General features: G+C 40.5%; 1 protein-coding gene across 2 annotated transcripts in view; it reads left to right on the forward strand.

The window, feature by feature from the left end:
* Positions 1-11,854: 11,854 nt before the first annotated feature.
* SLC5A1 (solute carrier family 5 member 1) overlaps positions 11,855-21,848 on the forward strand; it is a 37,874-nt gene continuing 27,880 nt past the window's right edge. Inside the window, exons 1-4 of one of the 2 annotated variants that reach the window (XM_074606653.1) lie at positions 11,855-12,685; positions 15,787-15,840; positions 18,743-18,902; positions 19,404-19,537. Coding sequence is in view for 1 of the 2 variants with exons in the window: in XM_074606654.1 (XP_074462755.1) it covers positions 21,054-21,140 (87 nt within the window). In the remaining variant the exon portion in view is untranslated. Of the gene's footprint in view, positions 12,686-15,786; positions 15,841-18,742; positions 18,903-19,403; positions 19,538-20,964; positions 21,141-21,848 lie in introns of those variants that run through there. The other variant, XM_074606654.1, reaches the window with a different exon arrangement.

The following is a 21,848-nucleotide window of genomic DNA, read 5'->3' on the forward strand; positions in this document are numbered from 1 at the left end:
AATATGGCTTTTCCAGACTTTCTGCATTTTGAGTGAATTACATGTCTAAGGTAGGTTAGTCAAATGATGCGTGTGTAAGCGTGACTATCCCCACGTATTGCTTAAAGAGTCTCTACTCTCAGTACCCACGCAGGTGCTCTAGAGCTCACTAGAAACTGTAGTTACAAACTTCCCAGTAGTTAATTGTGAAATGAGCCCTTCTCTGACCCCTCCCACCTCACCCCGCGTGTGGTCATGCTCAAGTTGAAAATCATAATTTGGGTTGAAAGCTTTAAATTACTGTGGAGCTGATAACAAGAAAGCTATCGAAGAAGATACAGAGAGTCCTGGTGGCAGACCAGGTAGCTGAGGAGTTTTGGAGTGCCCGAACTATTGATTGAAATCCAGGGCTCCTGAAACGTTGGGAAATGAGACTGGGATAGGGGTAACATCTCTGTTTTGGCAGAACTAGGTGAAGAGTTGGGAAGAGAGAATGTAACTTCACTGGGCAGGGAACTGAATTTCCAGACCTAGTTATGGGGGAAAACAAAGGGGCAAGGGCTGGGTTTTTTGGTGCTTGGGGTGAAGTAGTAAAAACCTTTTATTAGAGTTTTATTTTGGAATCCCTTCTCATACCTGAAAAATACTATTTGGCTGACTGTTTGTTTGTTCAGTGTACTGCACAAAGTAATCTCAGCCTCTGTGCCAAAGTGACTGTGAAAGAAAATTGTGTTTCACGTCTGTGACTAGGTAAGGCTGCAGGGAATAACAGTTGTAAGAAATGGGATGGCAACGAGACAGGACGGCTGATGGGGGTGGAAAGCAGCAGCCAGGCCGTTCCTGACAGTCTGGTGAGAGACGTGAATAATCACTGGCCAGTGTTTCAGATCCATGTGTAAATTCTTAAATTCTAACTTGATAACAGTGTTTAGTTCATCAGCATGCAGTGGTGGCGTTTGCACATCAGGCTGCTTTGTTCATTTTGAGCTGGGGGACTTGCATCACTCTAAAGTACGTGTCAGTAATTATGCAGCTTTCGGGGGCTCTAATGAACTGGAACAAGCTTGCAGTTAGTAGTATGGCAGACTGTTGAACCTGCAGTTGAAGGGATGTTGGATCCTACTATTAATGGCCACTTGTGTTACTTTTCCTGTTAACTGAACTTCAGAACGACCCCTGAACTTGGGTTTGTTTTATTTCAGCACTATACCTGGCAACTTGAATTTATTGTATTTAAGTACGTTTTCAACATTTACATTTGGATCACATTTATTTTTGAAATATGGAAAGAAAGAAGAAGCTGGAGGGTGTTTGTTTAACTATCAGCGAGGTACGGGAAAAGGTTAGTAGAGCTTATGGGTTTTTTTGGTAAATTTCACCTGGAATCTGCAGTCAGGTTCAGGAATCATATTGCAGCTATCTGCCTCTGATCTTTCACCAGCGTCAGGTTTTTGTAAATACTTAAATAACAATTGTACATTGTGGTATAACAATACCGGATCTCTCATAATGATAACGAATTACAGATTTATTTTCCACCAGTGTCAACCACTGGGGTATCTGCATGGTAAAATTCTGTGTGCAGCAGGGGAGGCAGCATCCAGTGCTGCAGGACAGACAATCCTATGAGCTATGTGAGCTCAGCTTTTGCTGACTAACACTTCCATCTACTGGAGAACTTCGTCCTTACAGTATTCACTCTGTACTGTACTCAGAGATCCAAAGTCTTGGCAATTAAAGCCTCAAAGATTTATTAACTATGAATTATTCTAAGTAGCTAACATCAAATGTTTTTACATGCTCTATAGCTTTACATTTGAAATATGTGTGACTGTCTGCCTATCTTGAATCAATACTCTATGTTTTATTTTAAAATATAGTATTTAAGGCAGTAGTCCTATAAAGTAAAGTATAGAATCTACATTTTCCTAGTGGGTGATGTTGTGACTTGTGACACAAGATAGTGTTTCCCATAAGAGACTTCAGAGGCTGTAGGACTGGCCCTTTGCACTCTATGACCAAAGAGGATGGGGGCAGGTATCTGCTGAGACATGGTGTGTGGGGTTAGCACCGGGACTAGAGGAGCGCGCTCGGCCCTCCAACATAGCCCAGCTAATGGAACTTCCCCGCCTGCCTTTCTGTCTTTAGTGAGTGATTCTTCTCCTCTGTTCCTGCGAATCATGGACTTGTTGAAAGGACAGCACAGAATGGTTGCTCTATCCTTTTGTTATTTGTTATTCTTGTTAGGTTTCATGGGAAAAGAATACAAATAAAAAAAACCAACCCGCCCCAAACCTTAAAATTTACAGAGAATAAATAGGCTTTGTTCTGTGTTACTGCTATTTATGACAGTGTTGTTAAAAGTAATAATATCAGAGCACCTTTGGACTGGATATAGTGGCATCACAAATACATACGATGTGTTTATATCATATATAAATTATAAATTTATATGTAAAGTAAATGATAAAGTATATCTAAACATTAATAAGCTTAAGTAAGACTAGATGTACTAGTTAAAGGAATAATTTTAGAGAAATTTATAAAAACTATATAGATTTTGGTATATAGTATAATCCTATATGAAGAAATAAACTTAGGTATATTTTAAAATTTAAATGTATTCATTAAATATATTTTATGTTATATAATATATTTAAATATATTTATTAAATATGTTTATATTTTTATAAATAAGCAATACTTAGTACAATGCCTTTATAAAAAGGACAAAATGTCAGAGCCCCTTGCTCCTGCCCACCTGCAATCTATGCAGTTCTGTGCCCTTTGGGATCATTATTACACTGAGATAAGGATCTTCCGTTGTTCACGTGAAAGCTTGACGTGCTCTCCATGTTGACCTTCAATAACTAACTCCATAGAGTATATCAGCTTTTGAATTTTATGCTGCTATTAGCTTCTTGAAACACTTGTGCTTGATAAAGTGCTATGTTGTTTGGGTGTTTAACATAATTATACAGTAAGCATGCCAAGTGCTCTTTGGTTTAAGGCAGGGAGTTGGAACGATGTTCAAAAACCCAAGCACAGGAATGGGTTCTAGAGGTTTAACATTTTTGAAATGACAAGAATGGTAGGAAGTATAGACTTTAGATTTGCATTGGTTGTTCTTCTACTGTTAAGGAAAAGTAGTTCAAGATGTCTTCAGTTGATGATACTACGTGTTCTATAAATAAATTGATCCTCTGCATGGGTGTTTCTGTGCTTGTTTGAAAACAAACAGCTCGGAGCTCCTAGGCAGCATGTATTCTGCCCTGAGTGTTGCCATTGGTGTCATTTAATAAAAAGGATTTTACTGGAGTTTAAAAAAAAAACCAAACAAAAAAAACCCCACAAAAGAACCTGCCAGTCCATCATGTTATATATGCAAATAGAGGTGGAAGAAGTGCTTTTCTCTGAATGACCATGCAGGAGCACATTCCACTGCTGATGTGCGTGCTTTCGTCCTCAGGCTGTCAGTATCTTTATGGCTTACATACTGTCTACAGCCTCAGCAGACCGTAACTCGCACGTGCGCGTTTGTCCACTATGGGCTTTAATTTCTTTTTACTACCGTTGAACTGCGATGGAGCTATTTACTGTCATTGTTAATGGATACGTGTGCTCTTGCTGTTTCAAATAGTTTTCTCAAAAGCTGTTAATAATATGGAATTTAGCCAATTGACAACTTTTAGTTTTCATTAGGAATCTACTTAGAGTGGCTTCAATTGCCTCTTATGTGCTGTCGCTGTAACTTTGGGCAGTGGCATATCCCAGAGAAATGATGTTTTTGTATGTCCTTCACCTTCTAGGATTGTATACATAAGGATGTTTTGATGTTGTGTTGCTAGACTGATTCAAATCGTAAGTTGGCATCAGATTTTAGAACTGGTATCCTAGCAGATGAAGAATATAAGTACAAAACTTGCACCACAGTTGTCTGTGATCAGATTCACAAAAACTGATGACAATTTTTTTTAACTGGATAAAGTACAGACAGAAAATGGTAGAGGGTAGTTTTTCCCTGAAAAATATATTTACACAATGTTAAGCACAGTATGATGCTCCTTGAATTTGGAGATAATATTGGTATTTTAAAGGAAGAAAAGTGTCTCTGTGTGTAGAGGAGGAAGGGAGGGTAGGTATTGAATTGAGCGGTTGAGTCATATGGAAATCAATTTACTTTTCATCTCCTGGAGAATGAGCATTGCAGCTGGTTATTCATAACTGCCTCACGCTTCCTACCTTTGTGTCATTGATGGAGCAGAGACCAATTCTGTTCTGAAGCAGAAAGTCGTTACATGTTGGCTGCTCTGTTAAACTGGGAATAATGATTTCTTTCCAATGGTTGAATGATACAATGACGTCAACATTCACTGGTGAAGCAGTGACTGACGTACCAGTTTGCAAACTTTATGGAAGTTGCCCTCTCCACACTTTTGCAATGCTCTGTTGTACAGCGTTGAAGTTGGGTTTGAATATCATTCTATTATGTCTTGTGAAGTAGCAAGCAGAGGCAATTTCTGGATGTTCAGTTATGCTCAGCTTGGTGCAATAGCAGTTGGGGACTCCTGAGTGCAGTGATTTAGTGATATGATGTGACTGAATGAAGGAGAGAAATTAAACAGCATTCTCTGTTTACACAAGCTTACCTGATGTAACAGTTTTGCTGTCTTCCTTTCTTCCCTATGCCACCTGTGGTGGTTCAGTGCACACCTTATTTACTAATCGCAATTCTGTTCAATATGATTTGTAGTGATGTCTCTCACGCTAATTGTTCCATTGTATATTTCAGTGCTACTTCCATCTTCTTTTTTCCTCCCTATCTGTTAGACCTCATTTCCATGTGTTTAATAATCCTTTCATTGTGTTTCTTCATTCTGATGGAACAATGGAGCACTCTTTTTCTATGTTTGGAATTGCTTCTTTCTGAAGTTTCCGATTGCTTTAGATAAACAAGCTAAATGGACGAATGCCTATTGTAACAATGGGAAGAGGAGGGTTTCTCTTTCTGGAACATAAATCAAAACCCAAGAGATAAGATGTGGAGGGGAAAGAAGGGGTCTGTGGTGTCCTCTCTGAGGGTCATTCCAAGACTGTCAGTGAGGTGTGTTCAGCATCACCCAGAGAACATCTCTTACTCTCTCCAGTTTTGTAGCACCAGAAGTAGCTTTCAAACCAGGAAAGCAAGTTTTGTTTTGTTTTACTGAGTCTCTCCGTGTTGTGTGAGCGGTTGTCTCTAGAACTGCATCAGTGTTTCCCTCCTCATGTTGTGCATTTTGGAGCACCTCTTAGCACTGAAAATTTAATCTGGCTGCTTTCCATTGGGACAACACCTGTAGAATAAGCCTAACTCACGTTACTATGCAGCAGATCATTAGCACCCACCTGTTTCTCTCTTCTGTCCCCCACAAGTAGATTCAGTAGCACAGGATTCTGTATAAGTTGACTGTTAAATCATAATTAACTTCACCTCAGTTAATAAGGTCTTGTTGTTGTGTGCCTGAAGCTATCAGTGAAGACATAGAATGTAGAAGCCAGCTCTAACTCTACAGAGCTCTCTTTCCTCTTATTGCTGGTACTGCTGCCAATGGATGTCAGAATGGGATATGGTTCTCGGTAGCCTCCCTTAACGCTGAGCACTGTGTGGATTACTCATCTGTAAATGCGTTAAGGTGCTTATGGATCATGTGATTGTTTTCTTTAGTAGTTATGTCGAGACTATGTGAATGACGGTCTAAGAATATAAACAGGTTAATTGCCTGGTACTTTGTGTTAGAGGTTTGGTGTTACACCCACTTTTGCCTGTTGCTGTTTTTATAGTGTTATGAAGACTGGAGTCAGACAAGGTTTATATGGTTTTAATTAGATTATTTATTCCCAGGGACATGAGGACATGACCAAAAAAAAAAAAAAAAAGTGACCTTTTCTACATCATTTCCCACCTTCAGTCTCTGCTGAAGATCAGTCCTGGCACATGGTTTGCTTGCTGTTTTTTCCATCTTTATAATTGCAAGTTTAGTTTTCTGGGGAGGCAGACAGCCTTTCCATGTTTCTTTCTTTCCAAATACATGCCTTGTTCCACTGGGAGACATTCACACATCCTCTTGGTTAAAAAAACCCCAAACCAACCTTTATTTTGTCCTGCGAATGGGTTGGGACAATCCCAAGCACAAACACAGGCTGGGCAGCGAATGGATTGAGAGCAGCCCTGAGGAGAAGGACTTGGGGGTGTTGGTGGATGAGAAGCTCAACGTGAGCCAGCAACGTGCCGTTGCAGCCCAGAAAGCCAACCGTATCCTGGGCTGCATCCCCAGCAGTGTGGCCAGCAGGGCCAGGGAGGGGATTCTGCCCCTCTGCTCCGCTCTGGGGAGACCCCACCTGGAGTGCTGTGTCCAGCTCTGGGGCCACCAACATAAGAAGCACATGGACCTGTTGGAGCAAGTCCAGAGGAAGGACACGAAGATGATCAGAGGGCTGGAGCACCTCTGCCGTGAGGACAGGCTGAGAGAGCTGGGGTGGTTCAGCCTGGAGAAGACCTACAGGAAAGATAGGAAGGGACTCTTTGTCAGGGATTGTAGTGATAGGACAAGCGGTAATGGTTTTAAACTGAAAGAGGGCAGATTTAGATTAGATATTAGGAAGAAATTATTTACTGTCAGGGTGGTGAGCCCCTGGCTCAGGTTACCCAGAGAAGCTGTGGCTGCCCCATCCCTGGAGGGGTTCGAGGCCAGGTTGGACGGGGCTTTAAGCAACCTGGGCTGGTGGGAGGTGTCCCTGCCCAGGGCAGGGGGTGGGACTAGATAGTCTTTAAGGTCCCTTCCAACCCAAACCATTCTATAATTCTATGATTTGTGTTGCGATCAAACAGTGGCTGCATGAAAACCAAAACTTGGTGTGAACATCTGCAAGTGAGGTGAACTCTTTGTAAGAATGAGGCTTTTCTGGAATGCATAGCAAAATCAGAAGACACTGGATTATATATGGTAATAAAGTTGAATGGAATAGTTCAAAATTTTACCATAATTTTCTGACAAACTCCAAGTTATTTTTTTTTCTTTTCAGACTTGTACATAGAGCTTTTATATTTGTTGTGGAACAGAATGTTAGAGGCATGTAAGGAGTGGCACTTTAATGATCCCTGCTGACTTCAGACATGAGAGTTAGTTGTGCTCATGCATATTCATCAGAAGTCTGTTTTTTCATCAGCATGGTTCATGTAGTTTAACATCTGTTTTCTGTGGATGGGGGATACTCTCTTGTCATCTTTAGAAGATTTCACAAAGCATGTTGAAGTTCTGAAAAAGACTGCAGCCTATTTCCTGTAGCAAGTTGTTCTGTTGAAAAATATGAAACAAAATAAGCAGCTTGGGTTTTCTCCAAGGTTTCTTCAGGATAAACCAATGTGCAGCCTCACTGGCCAAATTTAATTCCTGGAATATTATCCTGCTTTTTTTCATTGTAGAGTATTTAGGTGGATAACGAGGAAGTTTATGAAACTATACTGATGTAAAATAAGTGAGGGTAGTTCCACAAGATTGTCTTTTGCTTGAATAAGGGCTGATCGCTGGCTTATGTGCAGAATGAACCTTACAGATACTAAAAGCAGGAGGCTGCAGTTTGAGCAATTTTATAAAGACTAGGGAAGGCTCTCGCTCTTCTGCCATATCACCAGTGCGGTCCTCGCTTTGTCAAAGAGTAAATCCACTCTTCTGAATTCATAATGTTTTAGAAACCTTGTCAGCTGGGATCTCTGGCATGGTCCTGTACACAGCTCATATGCAAACCTTATTAAAAGGCACACGTGTTTGTTGCCAAGGAAACATAAGCCATTAAACCCTAGAAACATAATTCATAAGAAACAAATATTAGCTAGTAACATCTACTTTCTCCATTAGTGCTGTGAAACCTACATGAAATAGCCTTGCAGTCTCCTAGCTAATGGAAATGACATAACTGGAGAATGAAAAGGTGAAAAAAGGAATTACAATTCACTGAGCTCTTAGTCTGGCCAAAGTAATGAGATTGCAGGACTGGCTATGTCTTCTTCTCTTGTGTTGATATCCACTGAGCACCTGTTTATCCTACTCATGTTACTGTGTATTATAAATTACAGTCAAGGCGAGCCTTTGCCAAGCAAAGCAAGAACAGACCTATTTTTTCCAAGAGATCTATTTGTAATATGAAAATAAAATCTAGGAATGGGAAAAGGGAATGGTGAAGTATTTTTATTAGTGTAAGTGTTACTGTCTTAGTCATTTTAAATTTGACTTCTCTGGATAGAATATGTGTATTCCGTTATAATTAGCTAACTCTCAATGAGGTTAACACAAAATGTGGTTATAGATAGATTATTTTTTTTTTTATTTTTGTGTCTTGGTCAAGACTCGGTCTCAGTTTGCTCTGAAAATCTAGAATCTTTTTACTTCCTCTTCAACCTTCTCTTTCTAGTAATTACATTGGACTCATTACTTTTTTTTCATATTGATAGTGCAAAACACCTGGAAACTTCCTGCGAAGGACCTATTGCAGTTACATAGGCCAATCTGTGCCAAACTTCCACTGTGCTTGTGTTCTAGCAAATATTTCTAGCAAAAACTGAGGAGGGAAGGGAATTTGGTTCAATTTTTGACTGGTCTAAGCAGTTGCCACTCCCAAGTGCGATCCAGGACCCCAGATAGTCAGGACCCCGTGGCTGGCCTATGCTGTTGTTGATACGTTGTGGTCACCTTTGTTCAGCTTTGGGATCAAGAAGTTAGAGGGAAGGCAAAGTCATTATGGCCCTTTATTCTCAGCTGTTCCACTGATCATTTTGAATGATCGTTGAGAGCAGAATGAATGTTGCTCTCTGGAAAAAGAAGTGCTGATTTTGCCATAGTGGGATAAGACTAATGAAATACTGAGATGTGTAAACTCAGGCTCCAAGTCACCTACCAACAGTTTAGAGTAATAACTCAATTGCAGTCAATTGGTGAAGTCCATTGTCAGCTGGGCTTGGACTTCATTCGGGCACCAACTCCAGAGAGAGGTCTATGTAAGAACTGAACAAATAGTGATTAAGAGCTTCCAGACTTTGCCCCCACAGCAGTAATATAGTTTCAGTGAGCTCACATACCGTTTCTGTTCTGATAAGTCACAATGAAGTAGTGGCACTGAAGTAGACTGCTTTCTCCAGGGTTTTATGGGACTTTTCCTGATAGCAATCTCAAGGATTTGGCAGTAAGTGAAGTACTAAGAAATTAGTATATGACACTGTTGACCTTTTTAGTGGCATAACTGTGAGAATGTGCATCAAAACTCTGGTCTCCGACAGTATACCTGAATGCAGAGATGAGCTTTGCAAACAGCCTTCTGTAGCAAGGTGGACTTTGAAGAACAGGAAACATGTCAGAGATGTCCACATAACATAATTTAGTTTGAAATGGGCCTCCAGAGACCATGTAGGGCAGGGTTAACTTCAAAGTTAGATCACATTGCTCAGGGCCTTGTCCAATTAGGTTTGAAAACCTCCAAGAACAGAGACTTCTCAGTCTTTCTGGGCTTAGCCACTTACAATGATTTCCCCCCACCTGTATCCAGTCACAATTTCTCCTGGTGCAATTTGTGACCATTTCTTCTTGTCCTTTCACTGTGTACCTCTGAGAAGAGTGTCTCTGTCTTCCATGTAATTGCTCTTTAGATATTTGACAATGGCAATTGAATTCCTCTCCCAAACCCTCTCTCCTTGAGGCTAAACAAACCCAGTCCCTCAGCCTCCCCTCATGCGTTGTGTGGTCCAGGCACTTACTACTTTAATGACCTTTCACTGTGCTCTCTCTAGTTTATCAACGTCACTTTGTTGCTGAAAGGCCCAAACTGGATGTGGTGTTCGAGGTGCTGCCTCACGAGTACAAAGCAGGGTTCACTTCCATCAGCCTCTTGCCTGTGCTCTTGCCGGTGCAGCCCTGTACGCACTTAGCCTTCACCATCGCAAGAAAACGTTGCCATTGCTGCTTTATGTCGAGTTTGCTTTCCACCAGTGCCCTCTCGCCTGTTTCATGGACTTATTCTGTCCCAGGCACAGAACTTGTATTTGTCCATGCTGAATTTCACCAGGTTCTTGCTGGCCCATTCCTGTAGCTTGTTGAGGTCTCTCTGAATGGCAGCCCTCACCTCCATTGTGTGAATTGGTCTCTTGCATTTCATGTCATCTGTGAACTTGATGAAGGTGCGTTCTGTCTTATTGTCAAGGTCCAGGTCATTGATGAAGATATTAAACAGTATTGAACCTGATATGACTTGTAACCAGCTTTCAGTTAGACTTTGAACCATTGACCTTTGAGCCTGATGGTGCTGCCACCTTTTAAGCTCACTCATCCAGTCAATATCTTGCCAGTGTGGGTACAATGATGCTGTGGGAGACCATGCCAAAAGCCTGCTACTCCATGCCCACAGAACCGGTTATTTTATTGTAGAAGGCAGTCAGGTTTAGCAGGCAAAATCTTCCCTTGGTAAATCTGTGACAGCTGTCCCAGTCACCTTTTATGTCCCTTGTGCGCCTGGAAATGACTTCTGGGAGGACTTGTTCCTCTTCAAATAAGGAAAATTCCTATGTTTTACAATGTGCTCCTAGCCAATTTCAGTAGCAGAAATTAAAGCTACAGCAGCAAGCTGGTCAAAGGCTTAGAAAATTCTGCCTTGGTATTGTAAGAAAGAATTACCCCTCTTGCAAGTTTGATCCGTGGCAAGGCCTGGATCACAAGCAGCTCAAGTTGGATGTGGCTCAGGCGTGTGGACACGATCTCCTGGCTCTATGTGTCTGGCAGAGCAGAGGTGCTGTATTTGTGCTGGCTGGTAGCACAGTGCACAAAAGGATGTTCTCAAGTCTCCCGTGTCCAGATATCCATGTGTTTTCCTCTATAAAGAAAGAAACTGGGGCACATTATATAATGTGGAAGTTTGTGGAGAATTATATTCTTTGAGATTAGCTTCTTCCAGGTTCAATGTCAGGGAAAATGCTGGGCTACTGTGAAGACACTTGTGCTTCACGAGTGCCTGGATACTGTGCCATTTTTGATGTACCACTCAAACACCATTTGCCAGGCTGTAGCAAGAATCAGCCTGAAACTGCCTAGCAGCTGTCCTACAAGATGCTCTTTTCCTCTGAAAGCTAGCAATGGAGATGCTTGCAGACTCCCTTTGCTGAGAACGCAAGTTCCTGCTCATTGCAGAATACATCTAATGGAAAAAAAAGGCAGAAGGGGAGGTGCAACAGATGGGAAAGCTGGACCTTTTTTCAGATGCTGACAAGACATGCGACTCAAGCCTGAAGGGCTTCAATTTGTCAGTCTAAACAGTGTCTTGGTCTGACAGGAGCATCCAGAGTACAGGATTGTTCTGCAAATGTACAGAAACTACCAGTGGAAGCAGGATTTTGGAATGCATGTTACTGGGTGGGAAGCCCAGTGCTTACTTGGCAAAGCAGCAACCAGCATGATAGAGCAGCACCGAGCAGGGAGAAGGAGAGCCTTGGAACCTGGGACTGCCATTGCTCTGTCTTCAGGCGATTTGGGACTTGAATCCTGCCATCACAATCTGGGAGGTGGCACCAGCCATGTGGAAGTTTCTCGGCCTGTTGATGCACAAGTACTAGTAGCAGGCTTCCTTTGTGTAGCTGTAGGAAGTTAGCTTTACTGTTGTCACCTCTGACAATGAAAATTGTCCCCTCCTATCCACAAAATGTTGAACAAGTATGTCTTGATGGATTTTATTTAGCAGTGATTTGCTCCGAAGGGTCACCTCAGTTCTGACATGGCCTAAGGCACCCTATGTTCAGGTTCACTGAAGCGTCTGATCATGATGAAGAGAAAGTCTTCCATGGTAAAATGAGTCTCCTTTCTGTTATTGTCAGTTGTTGGACTCTTAAGGAATCATTAACAAGTAGTAAAATAATAGCCACTCTTAATCAGTTTGGTGGGCTGTGATGGTAAAAGTGTGATTAGTATTCTCTACCCATTGTGATCTCTGAGAAGGGTACGTTTTAAGTACTATTTCAGTCAAGTGAGGTCATTTCTAATGAATGAACGTGTAAAACCAGCTTTTTGTGTGTTTCCTAGTTTGGAGACTCAGCTTTCTTGTAGAAACTCCTATTACTGATATGCAGGAACTCTTAAAATTTTTCTAAGTGGCAATATAGTATAAAAATTAATGTTTCTAGATGTGGAAAGAATTCCGACAAGTTACAAATCTACTTTTCCAGCAAACATCCATGTTTATTCGCACACATGCTGTTTCTCCTGGAAACCAAACCTAATGTGTATAGTCTTCAAAATCCTTTTTTTTTTTTTTTTCTAATAAATGTGTGGTTTGCTTACTCTCTAAAGTATTCAGATCAAATTTTATCTGTGAGCAAGAATGGAAACTCAAACTCTAATTGTCCCTGTGGGCTACACCCAGAGTGTTGTCCTGGAATGTGAATCTCTCATTCTATCTGTGATCTTTGCATGATGTTCCCAAAGCATTTGCACTTCTTTTGCATGAGCTTAAAGGAGGATCACTGACATTTGAGGAGTTGGAAGAGATTTTTGCTATTCTGGGTCTAATCTGTAAGAGTAGATTGTGAGCTTGTATTCCAGTGTTATGTAGTCCCTCTGGACGTGATCTGTTTGGATGGCAATGGAAGCTGCATTCTTACCTGGGGTGACTTCAGTACTCAACCTGATCTACATAGGTAAGTCTTACAGTCCTCAACGGAGTTTCCAGTAAGCAACGTCCTGATGATATGATACTTATTAACTGACACCGAAAAACATGTTCCAAATTTTACACACCCTTCTTAAACACAGTGTACTACACTTTGCAGCTGCACCTGAATCACAAAAGTTCCACACCTGAAGTATTGTGAAAGTTAAAGGGTAATGTAAAGCTAACCGCCTTCTCTTGCTGTAAGCATGTGTAGAGGATATGTCATCAACGCATAACTTCCTTGCCCAGTTACCACACAGTTCACATTAACAATCTTTAGTATATCCCAGGCTATAAAAAGCTATATTCAATGGTCCTTATCTCTGATAGATTAGCACATATGGATTTTACATACTGCATTAGTGTAGCAAGCTTGTGGAGAAAAAGCACAGAAGTTATTACTGCAAGTATAAGTAATAGAATAAGTACAGCTGCTGAATAAGTTGGATTTAGCTATGACCTATTCTATGTACCCATTACAGGTCATGCTGGGCTTTCCAGCAGTTAAATGGGCTGTCAAAAAACATCAAAGCCCATAGGAGTTTTTTTCTTTCAGCAATGTTACTTGGAATATAGGTGAAGTCTTGCTGGTAAAAGCATTTTTTATCAGACTCTTATCAATTTCCCACTCCTAAATGCTAGTAGTATCCTTCTCTGGCTTTAAAAAAGAAGACTGGAGTTTTCGAATCCCCATGGAACCCACATGACAACTTTTATGTTGGTTGGTGTTTTTTTTTTTTGGAGCGAGCGAGGGAAAAGGGAAAAGCATTCCAGGAGTTTTTCTCCCCTCATTTCAATATTGGTGTAATTTTCTTCTGTATAGACTTATTAGTGTTTCCACTTAACACTGTTGAACTGAATAATTTGGTATACGATACTAAATGGGTATTCTAGATTTCAGCTACAGATTGTGCAGTGGCTTGGATGAATGAAAAATATTACTCTAGTGACTGTTGTTGGTAGAAATGTCATTTTTTTTATCAAATCTTGAAGCAAGAGCCTGACACCATTGAAGAGAAAGAAAGAAGGATACAATGCTGATTGTTCAGTTACATTATGCTAATCCTGGGATGGCTGTTTCAGGAATGCACAGAACAGCTCCGGGAGGTTTTCTCCCTGAAGAAGATTTCTGATGGAGAACATCCATAACTGAGTATCACTTTCATCCTCTGTATTCTCTACATTCTGGATCGGTTTGGGGAATACCTGCTCATCCAGTTAGTCAGGCTTTTGGGTGTTTTGAGTTGTCAGATAACAGGAAAGATATGGCTTTTGAAGCTGGTGTATTCCTAAATATTTTCCTTCTTGTGCCCGAGTAGTGCATTCTTAGGTGGTAATTGGCCTCTCTGTTCCCTTTAACAAAGAAGGCCGCAAGTGTTGATAACATTGGCAATGCTAATGTCTTCTTGCCTGTTGCCTCTGCTTTAAGCACTGTTGCAAATTAAAAGCGCTCTGAGCAGTTTTGAACGTGATGTCTAAAACATCAGCAACCTGTCGATCTGAGGGATTTAACTGTCAAAATTGGGAGAGCTGATTTGTTTTAGCAAGAGCTATAGACATTTTGAAGAGTTTCCTTACTGTAAAGAGACTATTATGTTTAATTATCAGTTTGTTTGTCTTTCTAGTTAAGCTCCTTACATCACAGTGTGAGGAAACAAATTTCATAGCACCTGTAAAGATCAAGCCGGGGTTTTTTTTTAGTGTGCTAGTGTCATGAAACACTCATCTAAAAATGTATGTGACCAGCTTATGCCTCAGTCAAAATCCCGGAAATACCCACACCCATCAGTATGTCATCTTTTCATCACGCACTGACGTTTTGATATGCACGGGAAAATCCTCACATTGATACATACATTACGTTTACTGGTAAACATATACATCACAAACTGAAATAACACAGATCTAATGTATAAAACTATTGATCTGTGAAGTCCACGAACTAAGATTCCTTCTAGAAATGTTCAACTTGCTACAAAAGAACAATTAAAATCTGTCCAAAGACTGCATGACACTGATTATGGGGGAGACTTAAATGGTGGATGTCTATTATTAAATTCATTCTATAAATCTTCACATCTATTTTGGCAGTGCAAATAAAATTATAAAATTCATGTCTATTGAGCTTTCAGTTTTATCGGTCACAAAGTTTTGCTGTGGCTGACACAGCACGATATCAGAAGGTTTTGTGAAGTATTTTAAACAGAATGTATGTAGCTACTTGAATTTGATTGTTTACCAGACTAGCTATAAAACCCATGACCAGATCTTCCTTTGATCAGATATGTACAGTCATTAAAATTATGATTGGAATAAAAAGAATATGCTATCGAGCCCATGTGTTGTGAAGCAATAATCTAAATCAAAGCTTTGAATATGAATGAGTGACAACTTTGTTACAGCCTCTGAGCTATTTAACTTCTGCTACGCTTAGCCAGGAGACTCTGGTGCCATTCTGGATTATAGTTTAACTGACGTTTTAAGTTCTGATTTCCACAGAACTTAGAAATCGAGGGATGGGCCTTCCAAAAAGGAAGGGCATGGTTGCCTTGGAACTGTCTCATTGGTTCACTCTAGCAGTCAATGCAATGTTCCTCCCATTCGCCTTGTCCGAGGACTTCAACTAGAGGTACAAGAATCTTGAGATCTGATGTACAGTTACGATGATTCCTGTGATCATTGCGTTTTATGAAGTTTTCAAGTTCTGTCCCTGTCTTGCCCTCAATGATTACTAAAGTAAGAAACAATGTCATTAGTTTATATCCCATGTTCCTTTAGTTCAGGATACATAGCTCATGGCTAGACTGCCTTTGATACCTGCTAGGAAAGCTTACAGACTTTCTTAGGTACCCAGCCAGGCTAGTGTTTCATCCTGGAAACAGATGCAGGGAACTGCCTTAATGTCAAGAGAAGTAGTTTTGTAATAACTTCAGTAGTTAGCTTTAAGTTGATTTAAAAGATTGAAACTACAGAACGAGTACTTTTTGGTATTGAGATTTTATAAGTTGGCAGATCAATAAGATCTCACTTTAGAAGGGAGCTCCATTTCATGCAAAAATAACACTTGCATCCTTTGTTCTGTTCTAGATTCTGTCAGAACTCAAAGTCTGACCAGAAGACACTTCTGCACAAATGTAGCTGGTAATTTATCAATATTTTTTGCTTTAAGATAATATTAGTATATTTTTTTATATTCTTCATGTTCATTATTTCCTTTTCTTTTTTTTTTTTCCCCAACAGTAATCTGTGCATGATCTTTTTTTGTTGTTGGTTGGAGTTTTGTTTGTTTGTTTGTTTGTTAGCTTTTCCGTCCCCCTAGTAGGGAAGTGTTTCCAGGTAATTCTTTTCACTTTTATCCTGAGCAGGGATTCCTATGTTTCACTGTTCCTGATCAATTTTTTGCTCCAATAGCTAAAAAGCGTTTGTACCAAATGCAAATACTATCTCTTTCATGCCAGATTCCTTAAAGAATGTTTCCCGTGGGAAACATCCCCTTCAACAATGTTTTCCATTCTTACTGGTTTTCCAGGAGCTTCATATTGTATTTTGTACAGTATTCATACTTTATCCTCATTTAATTTTCCAACCAAACACTGTGCAAACAAGAGGCTTCACTGAAGAGCCCCTGGGACCCTGTAGAGGAAATTTGACATATATATTAGGCTATTATATTAGGAGATTATGATCTTTTCCCTCCTCCACTTTCATTTCTTTAATCAAATTAACTGTCAAATACTACTACTACTACAAATTTGTTGCTGCTTATTGCCGTAGGGCAATCAAAACATATCCATGAGGGCTGAGGCTGTCTGTTGTTCAAGAGTGATTATGTTTCTTTCGAGCAAAATAGAGTATGAGCATCTAGGCTTTTCATTAGGTCACCTGAAAAACTGGAGAATTATTTCAGTGGCATCAGCAGCTCATGTCCTCTTCGTTTCTCCCCTGTATTTTATGCAGGGGAGATATTATTTTGCCTAAAGTATCTCTGAAACATGAGTGGCAAAAATATTTGTGAGAATTGTGATCATGATTATGCAGCCACTCTGGATAATTCCTTCTATTATTTAATTTTAGCTAGAGTAGAAGTGGCAAATAAGCATGTATTGACCTCTAAAAAATGTTTTCCTGGAAACATTGTTATAGGGCAAAGGTAGGACGCTCCCAAGAAGGGAGCAAGCCTCTAACATATACAAAATATGACGGATTAAATCATGAAGATAATAAATGTGTTGTGTGTTATATAGTCTATGAGGAGATAATAATACTTCTGTTTTAATAAGAATGCTACTCAATTAAGAAGTTTATTATGGGGAACAATCTTGCCCCACTGTCAGGTGGCTAAATCTGTTGACAATGTGCATTGGTTTGGGGGAGTATTATTTAATCTGCTATTCAATTTTATTAGTTCCAATGGAAATATCAAACCCACGTCTTGCCATTAATCCTCCCCCATTAATCTCCTGAATTATAAGAAGGAATAAAACATTATTAAAACAAAAATAAATTCAAGTTACCCTATTTGCTGTCTTAGCCTATCTTGTAGGAAGAGAACCGTCCTTGGACTGTTGTTTTTATAACATTGACAATGCTTAGATACTGCAGGGCTGGGCACACTTGGTGATCACACAGAGATACTTTAATCAGTTGCTGAAGAACTGAATAGATTTACTTGCTTCATTTCTGTTGGCCTATCTGCATATAAACCTGTTTTTACGTCCTCTGATACTTCTCCTTCATAGAGTTACTAATTAGAAAATTTGTCTAGAAATAGTGTTTATTTTTCTGATCCTCTGAGTGAATAAGAATAGAATGACCTCGCTGTCTTTCTGATAACCTCTCAGGAAGGCACCTGTTTTCCTATCAACTCTTTCTTCTAGCTACATCATACCTCCTGGAGTTTGGATTTGTTTTTCCTTTTAGGAATTCCTCTTCTATGGATTCCACTTTTTAGCTTCCAATATTTTTGTCATCCTTCTGTGACTAATTCTTCTAATCAGACCCAAGTTTTGCTCACTTAAGCAAGATTGCACAAAGAGAAAAAGGACTTATGGCATCAAAAAAAAGGTGCTAAATAATCCTATAGTCTCCTACTGTAACTGCCATCCTCTATTGCAAGGACCATCTTTTGAAAACTTTGCTGAGAACCTTTTAATTTCTATTTTGTCCACTTGTAAGTATGATCCCTTTTCTCACAGAGTTCATACTCTGTGCTAGGAAACCAGCAAAGGAGGCGAGAGATTTTACTAAAGTAGCATGTAGCCTTATGCACATAGAATAACTGCAAATTTTTGTCTGGTTTTGTCCTTTATTCATTGTACAAAGGATCCTGTGTGTAAACTAGCATTTCTGAAGAACATCCCCAAAAGAAATCTGCTGGCTTTATAAAGAAATCTGGAGGAATGTCAGAGAAAAGGTTAGAGGAGTTCCTCTGTGGGAGGTAGTTTGCATACTAATGCATCTTTCTCTTTTTTTGTAGTTTGTTTGTCTTACTATTTGTTTTATCATTTGCCGTCTTCAGGGGGAAAACTTACAAGTTTTTAAGAGACTGGGCTAAGTGGCAGCAAGGGCTATAATTCTTAAAGTTTCTATGCTACAGCCCCATTTTTTAATGACAACAGAGCAGTTGCAGCTTCTACATAATGTACTTGCCCGTGCCCCGTACAACGGTGGTGCCTCTGTCAGCCCTTGCAGTTTTATGGTGAGCCGTGCAGATTCGTGACACTGGTCTCCATCAGTGAATCTGGTCTGTGATTTTGAACAAGGTACTATACCATTCTGTAGCTGTTTCTGCTGGCCATTGTCTGTTTCGTCTGTTCAGGTAGGAACAGACATATTCATGATAAGCTAAATGTCATCAGACTTGATGCAGAGGGGAGCAATTGTTACAGACATGGATCACAGTCACTGTGTTATCCTCATCGCTTAGACTAATTGTTTTTCTCACTCCCATTAAAATCTCTCTTAATTCAATGAATTGGCCTGCCTCACAGGCAAGAGTAGAGAAATTTCCTCAATATATCAAATTATTTGTCATTTTGTTTAGTACTGGAGTCCTGTACTTGCTTGACCAGATGCTTCAGGATGATGAGAGCACTCGCTGAAGCACACTGCTGGCTGGGTGTTATCATTGTCTCCTGATGTGAAGTTCATTCCTCACATCAGGAGGTTTACTCATGCTTATCTTCAGAAGCTTTAATACAAAGGTAGGTTCAGCCTTTTTCAAATCTGGCAGCTTGGTTGACCTTTCAGAGACCATTTATATGCATTCAATTAATAAAGTGATTCATTTAGTACACCAACAATCTGCTGAGTATAATGCTTCCAGGTTTCTCTTTGGACTCCAGATACGAGGATGTGGAGAAGCCATGTTAAGAGCCTCAATAAAGCTGCCTCCCCTTTTTGACAGTCTTGTAGAGAATGTTTGGTTTGGGTTTGTGGCTTTCAGAGAGAAAACAGAATTGAGTTTGCTTCCATTGTATATAAAAAATAGGAATTGCATGATTATTATTTTTTAGACACCGATTCTCCGTTACTGTTTCAAACCTTGGAGCCTTGTTGATGTGGCCACACCAGGAGATGTGGATGGGAGGTTGAAGTGTTTCTTAGCCTCTGAGCTCTTTTTTGCAGTGGTCTGGATGAGAACACAAGATATGTTATAGTAGATAAGTTCCTGTCTAATGATTTTTTTTGCTTTACCTCTGTAGACTGACGCAGAAATGGAGTCCGTAAAAACCAAACTTTTTGTTAGTTTGCAAGGACCCGTAGGAATCTATGTCAATCTTTGTAAAGAAGTGCCATCTACAGCCTATCTTAGGCAAACTGTTTCCTGATAATTAAGGTTAGTAAATAAGTCTTTTATTTTCCTCTGAAATACACAGCAGGGAAGGTTGCAGCTAATGGGAATCTTGGATGCTCAGCAACTTCCAGGGTTAATTTTTTCTTTGTTGGATTTAAAGCTAACATTTCACAGTCCTGTAGGACAAACTGAAGAATGTGTTTTGGGAGAGATGCCTAAACTATCAGAGGACAGGACTGTTTTATAAGAGTATAGGTGCTCAAACAGTTGTGAGATTTTTCTTTCATTTTTGTAGGCAATCACACTTTATTACAGCTTCTTAGACTTTGATGCTTTTTATTAGCCACAATTACCAAAGGGTAGTTTACCTAAGAAAAATTTGTTGCCAACAAACAGAGCGCCAGACCTCAATTTCAACTCCCGAGGAAATCACCACCGCAAGACCCGTCAAACTGCTGTGCTTTCTGTGTCCCGTTCTGCTCAGGGTAGCCCCAGACTAACGTTTTACTCCCAAAAAGCAGCCTCGTCAGCTGTCAATGAATAATGATTCCCTAGTATCAAGCAGAGGGATAGGACTTTTAGATATCCTCAGAGCCCAGACATGTGCCTGGCACCTGTGTCTCTTGTTCTAAATATCCTGGATTTTTCTGACCTCTTCTAGCTCAAACAGAGGGTCGCAAGCATTGTCTGGGGAAGCTTCCTTATTAAGACCTGTGAAGATCTGTCTATAATCAGCATGTTCTGTGCATCTTTGTGACCAGTTACTTTGCTTAGATTTTTCTGGAGTCAGAGGAACAAATAAAGGGCGAGCAGACCCAAGCTCGGATGAACTTTGAACTTATTTGAATGTGAAGCTGATTAGCTACAATAGAGAGAACTGACATCATGGTCTAAACACCCTGAAATTCAGCACAGTAAGCTCATTGATCTGAGTCTTGTGGTCCACGTGCATCTTTACCTGAATCCATGTGAGAGATGGAAGCATCTTCAGGTTGTCTCCTGCCCAGAAACACAGGGCTGTTTCTCCATTGAGTAATGCTGCTGCGTTGAGAGATGACACAGACAGAGGGTGTCCTAGCTCCTGGACCCCTGGTTTTTCCCCGGGTGTCAGGTCACTCCTCATAGATAATTGCTTACCATCATCGTCTAAAAGGACTACCTCTTCCATGACTAGATTTACAGGTACAACCACTTAAAAAAAAAAAAAAAAGCATTCACACACAGTGAGGTAAATATGCGGGTTTATTGCAGCCAAGCCACTCCTTTCCGTGCTCATTCCTTCTCAGACATCTGCTCAGGGATGTTAAAACCCTGAGCACCTTTGGCAGGGGGACTGTACTCCGAAATCTGCAGCACCTGTAGCAGAGGAGCAATATTTGGGAAGGAATTGTTGCCCGAGGAAAAGCAGCAGCTTCAACTTGTGTCCCACGGGAGACAAGTGAATCTGAAGTTATATATTATATAAGACGTAGGGGATGACAGCAGTTTATCATTAACCTGGACTACGCAAGAAGTACATAAGGAGAGAAAGAAGAAGAAAGCCAGAGAAGCAGCCAGGATGGAAACCGACATAAGGATCAACAACGCCGCGGACATCTCGGTTATTGTCCTCTATTTTTTGGTGGTCCTAGCAGTGGGACTATGGGTAGGTTGGGATTTTATTTTATTTATTATTTATTTTATTTTATGTTATTTTGTTTTTATTTTATTTTTTACATAATGAGCAGGCAGTTTATAGGGTCCTGGGAAAATAGCTCGGTAAATGAAAATGTATAATTGTATAAAGATTTTGGTGCCTAATTGATATAGTTAGGAAGCGCGTGGTGGGGAAAATGTGGGTGTTTACTAGAGAGGGGATGTTGACTGGGGGAGGCATCCGTTTAGGTGGATGAATGGAACCGGTGGGGAAGGTGGAGTAACGAGGTTTGTGTGGGGAAGGAGCTGAGAGATGTCATCAGCAAAGGTCAGGCCAGCCCGAGTCCCTGTTAGAGAGCAGGTGGAGGTGAAGAGATGGGCTTTAGCGCGGCCGAGCACCGGGACCGCAGTGAGAATTGGTGGTGTGAGGGGATGCCGTAGGGGGAGTGAGACGAAGGAGTTGCTGGGAGAAGAAGGGGGAAGTCAAGGTGTGGGGAGGGCAGTACGGTGGTGTAACAGTAAAGCTGCAGCTGTGACTGTGTGACAGACCAGGGACTGCAGAGCACGCTCAGCAAAGGAGCGAGATGGCTCAAGATTGTAGGTGCCATTTGAGGACAGCATTATCGTGGCTTTTTTTTCCAGCAGGACCTTGACTACAGGTTGCAATGCCATTGAAAGTATGAGGAGGGAACAGTTTCAGGGGTGGCAAGTGATGGCA

This window comes from Larus michahellis, chromosome 13 (assembly GCF_964199755.1).
Source record: "Larus michahellis chromosome 13, bLarMic1.1, whole genome shotgun sequence".
NCBI classification, from domain to species: domain Eukaryota; kingdom Metazoa; phylum Chordata; class Aves; order Charadriiformes; family Laridae; genus Larus; species Larus michahellis.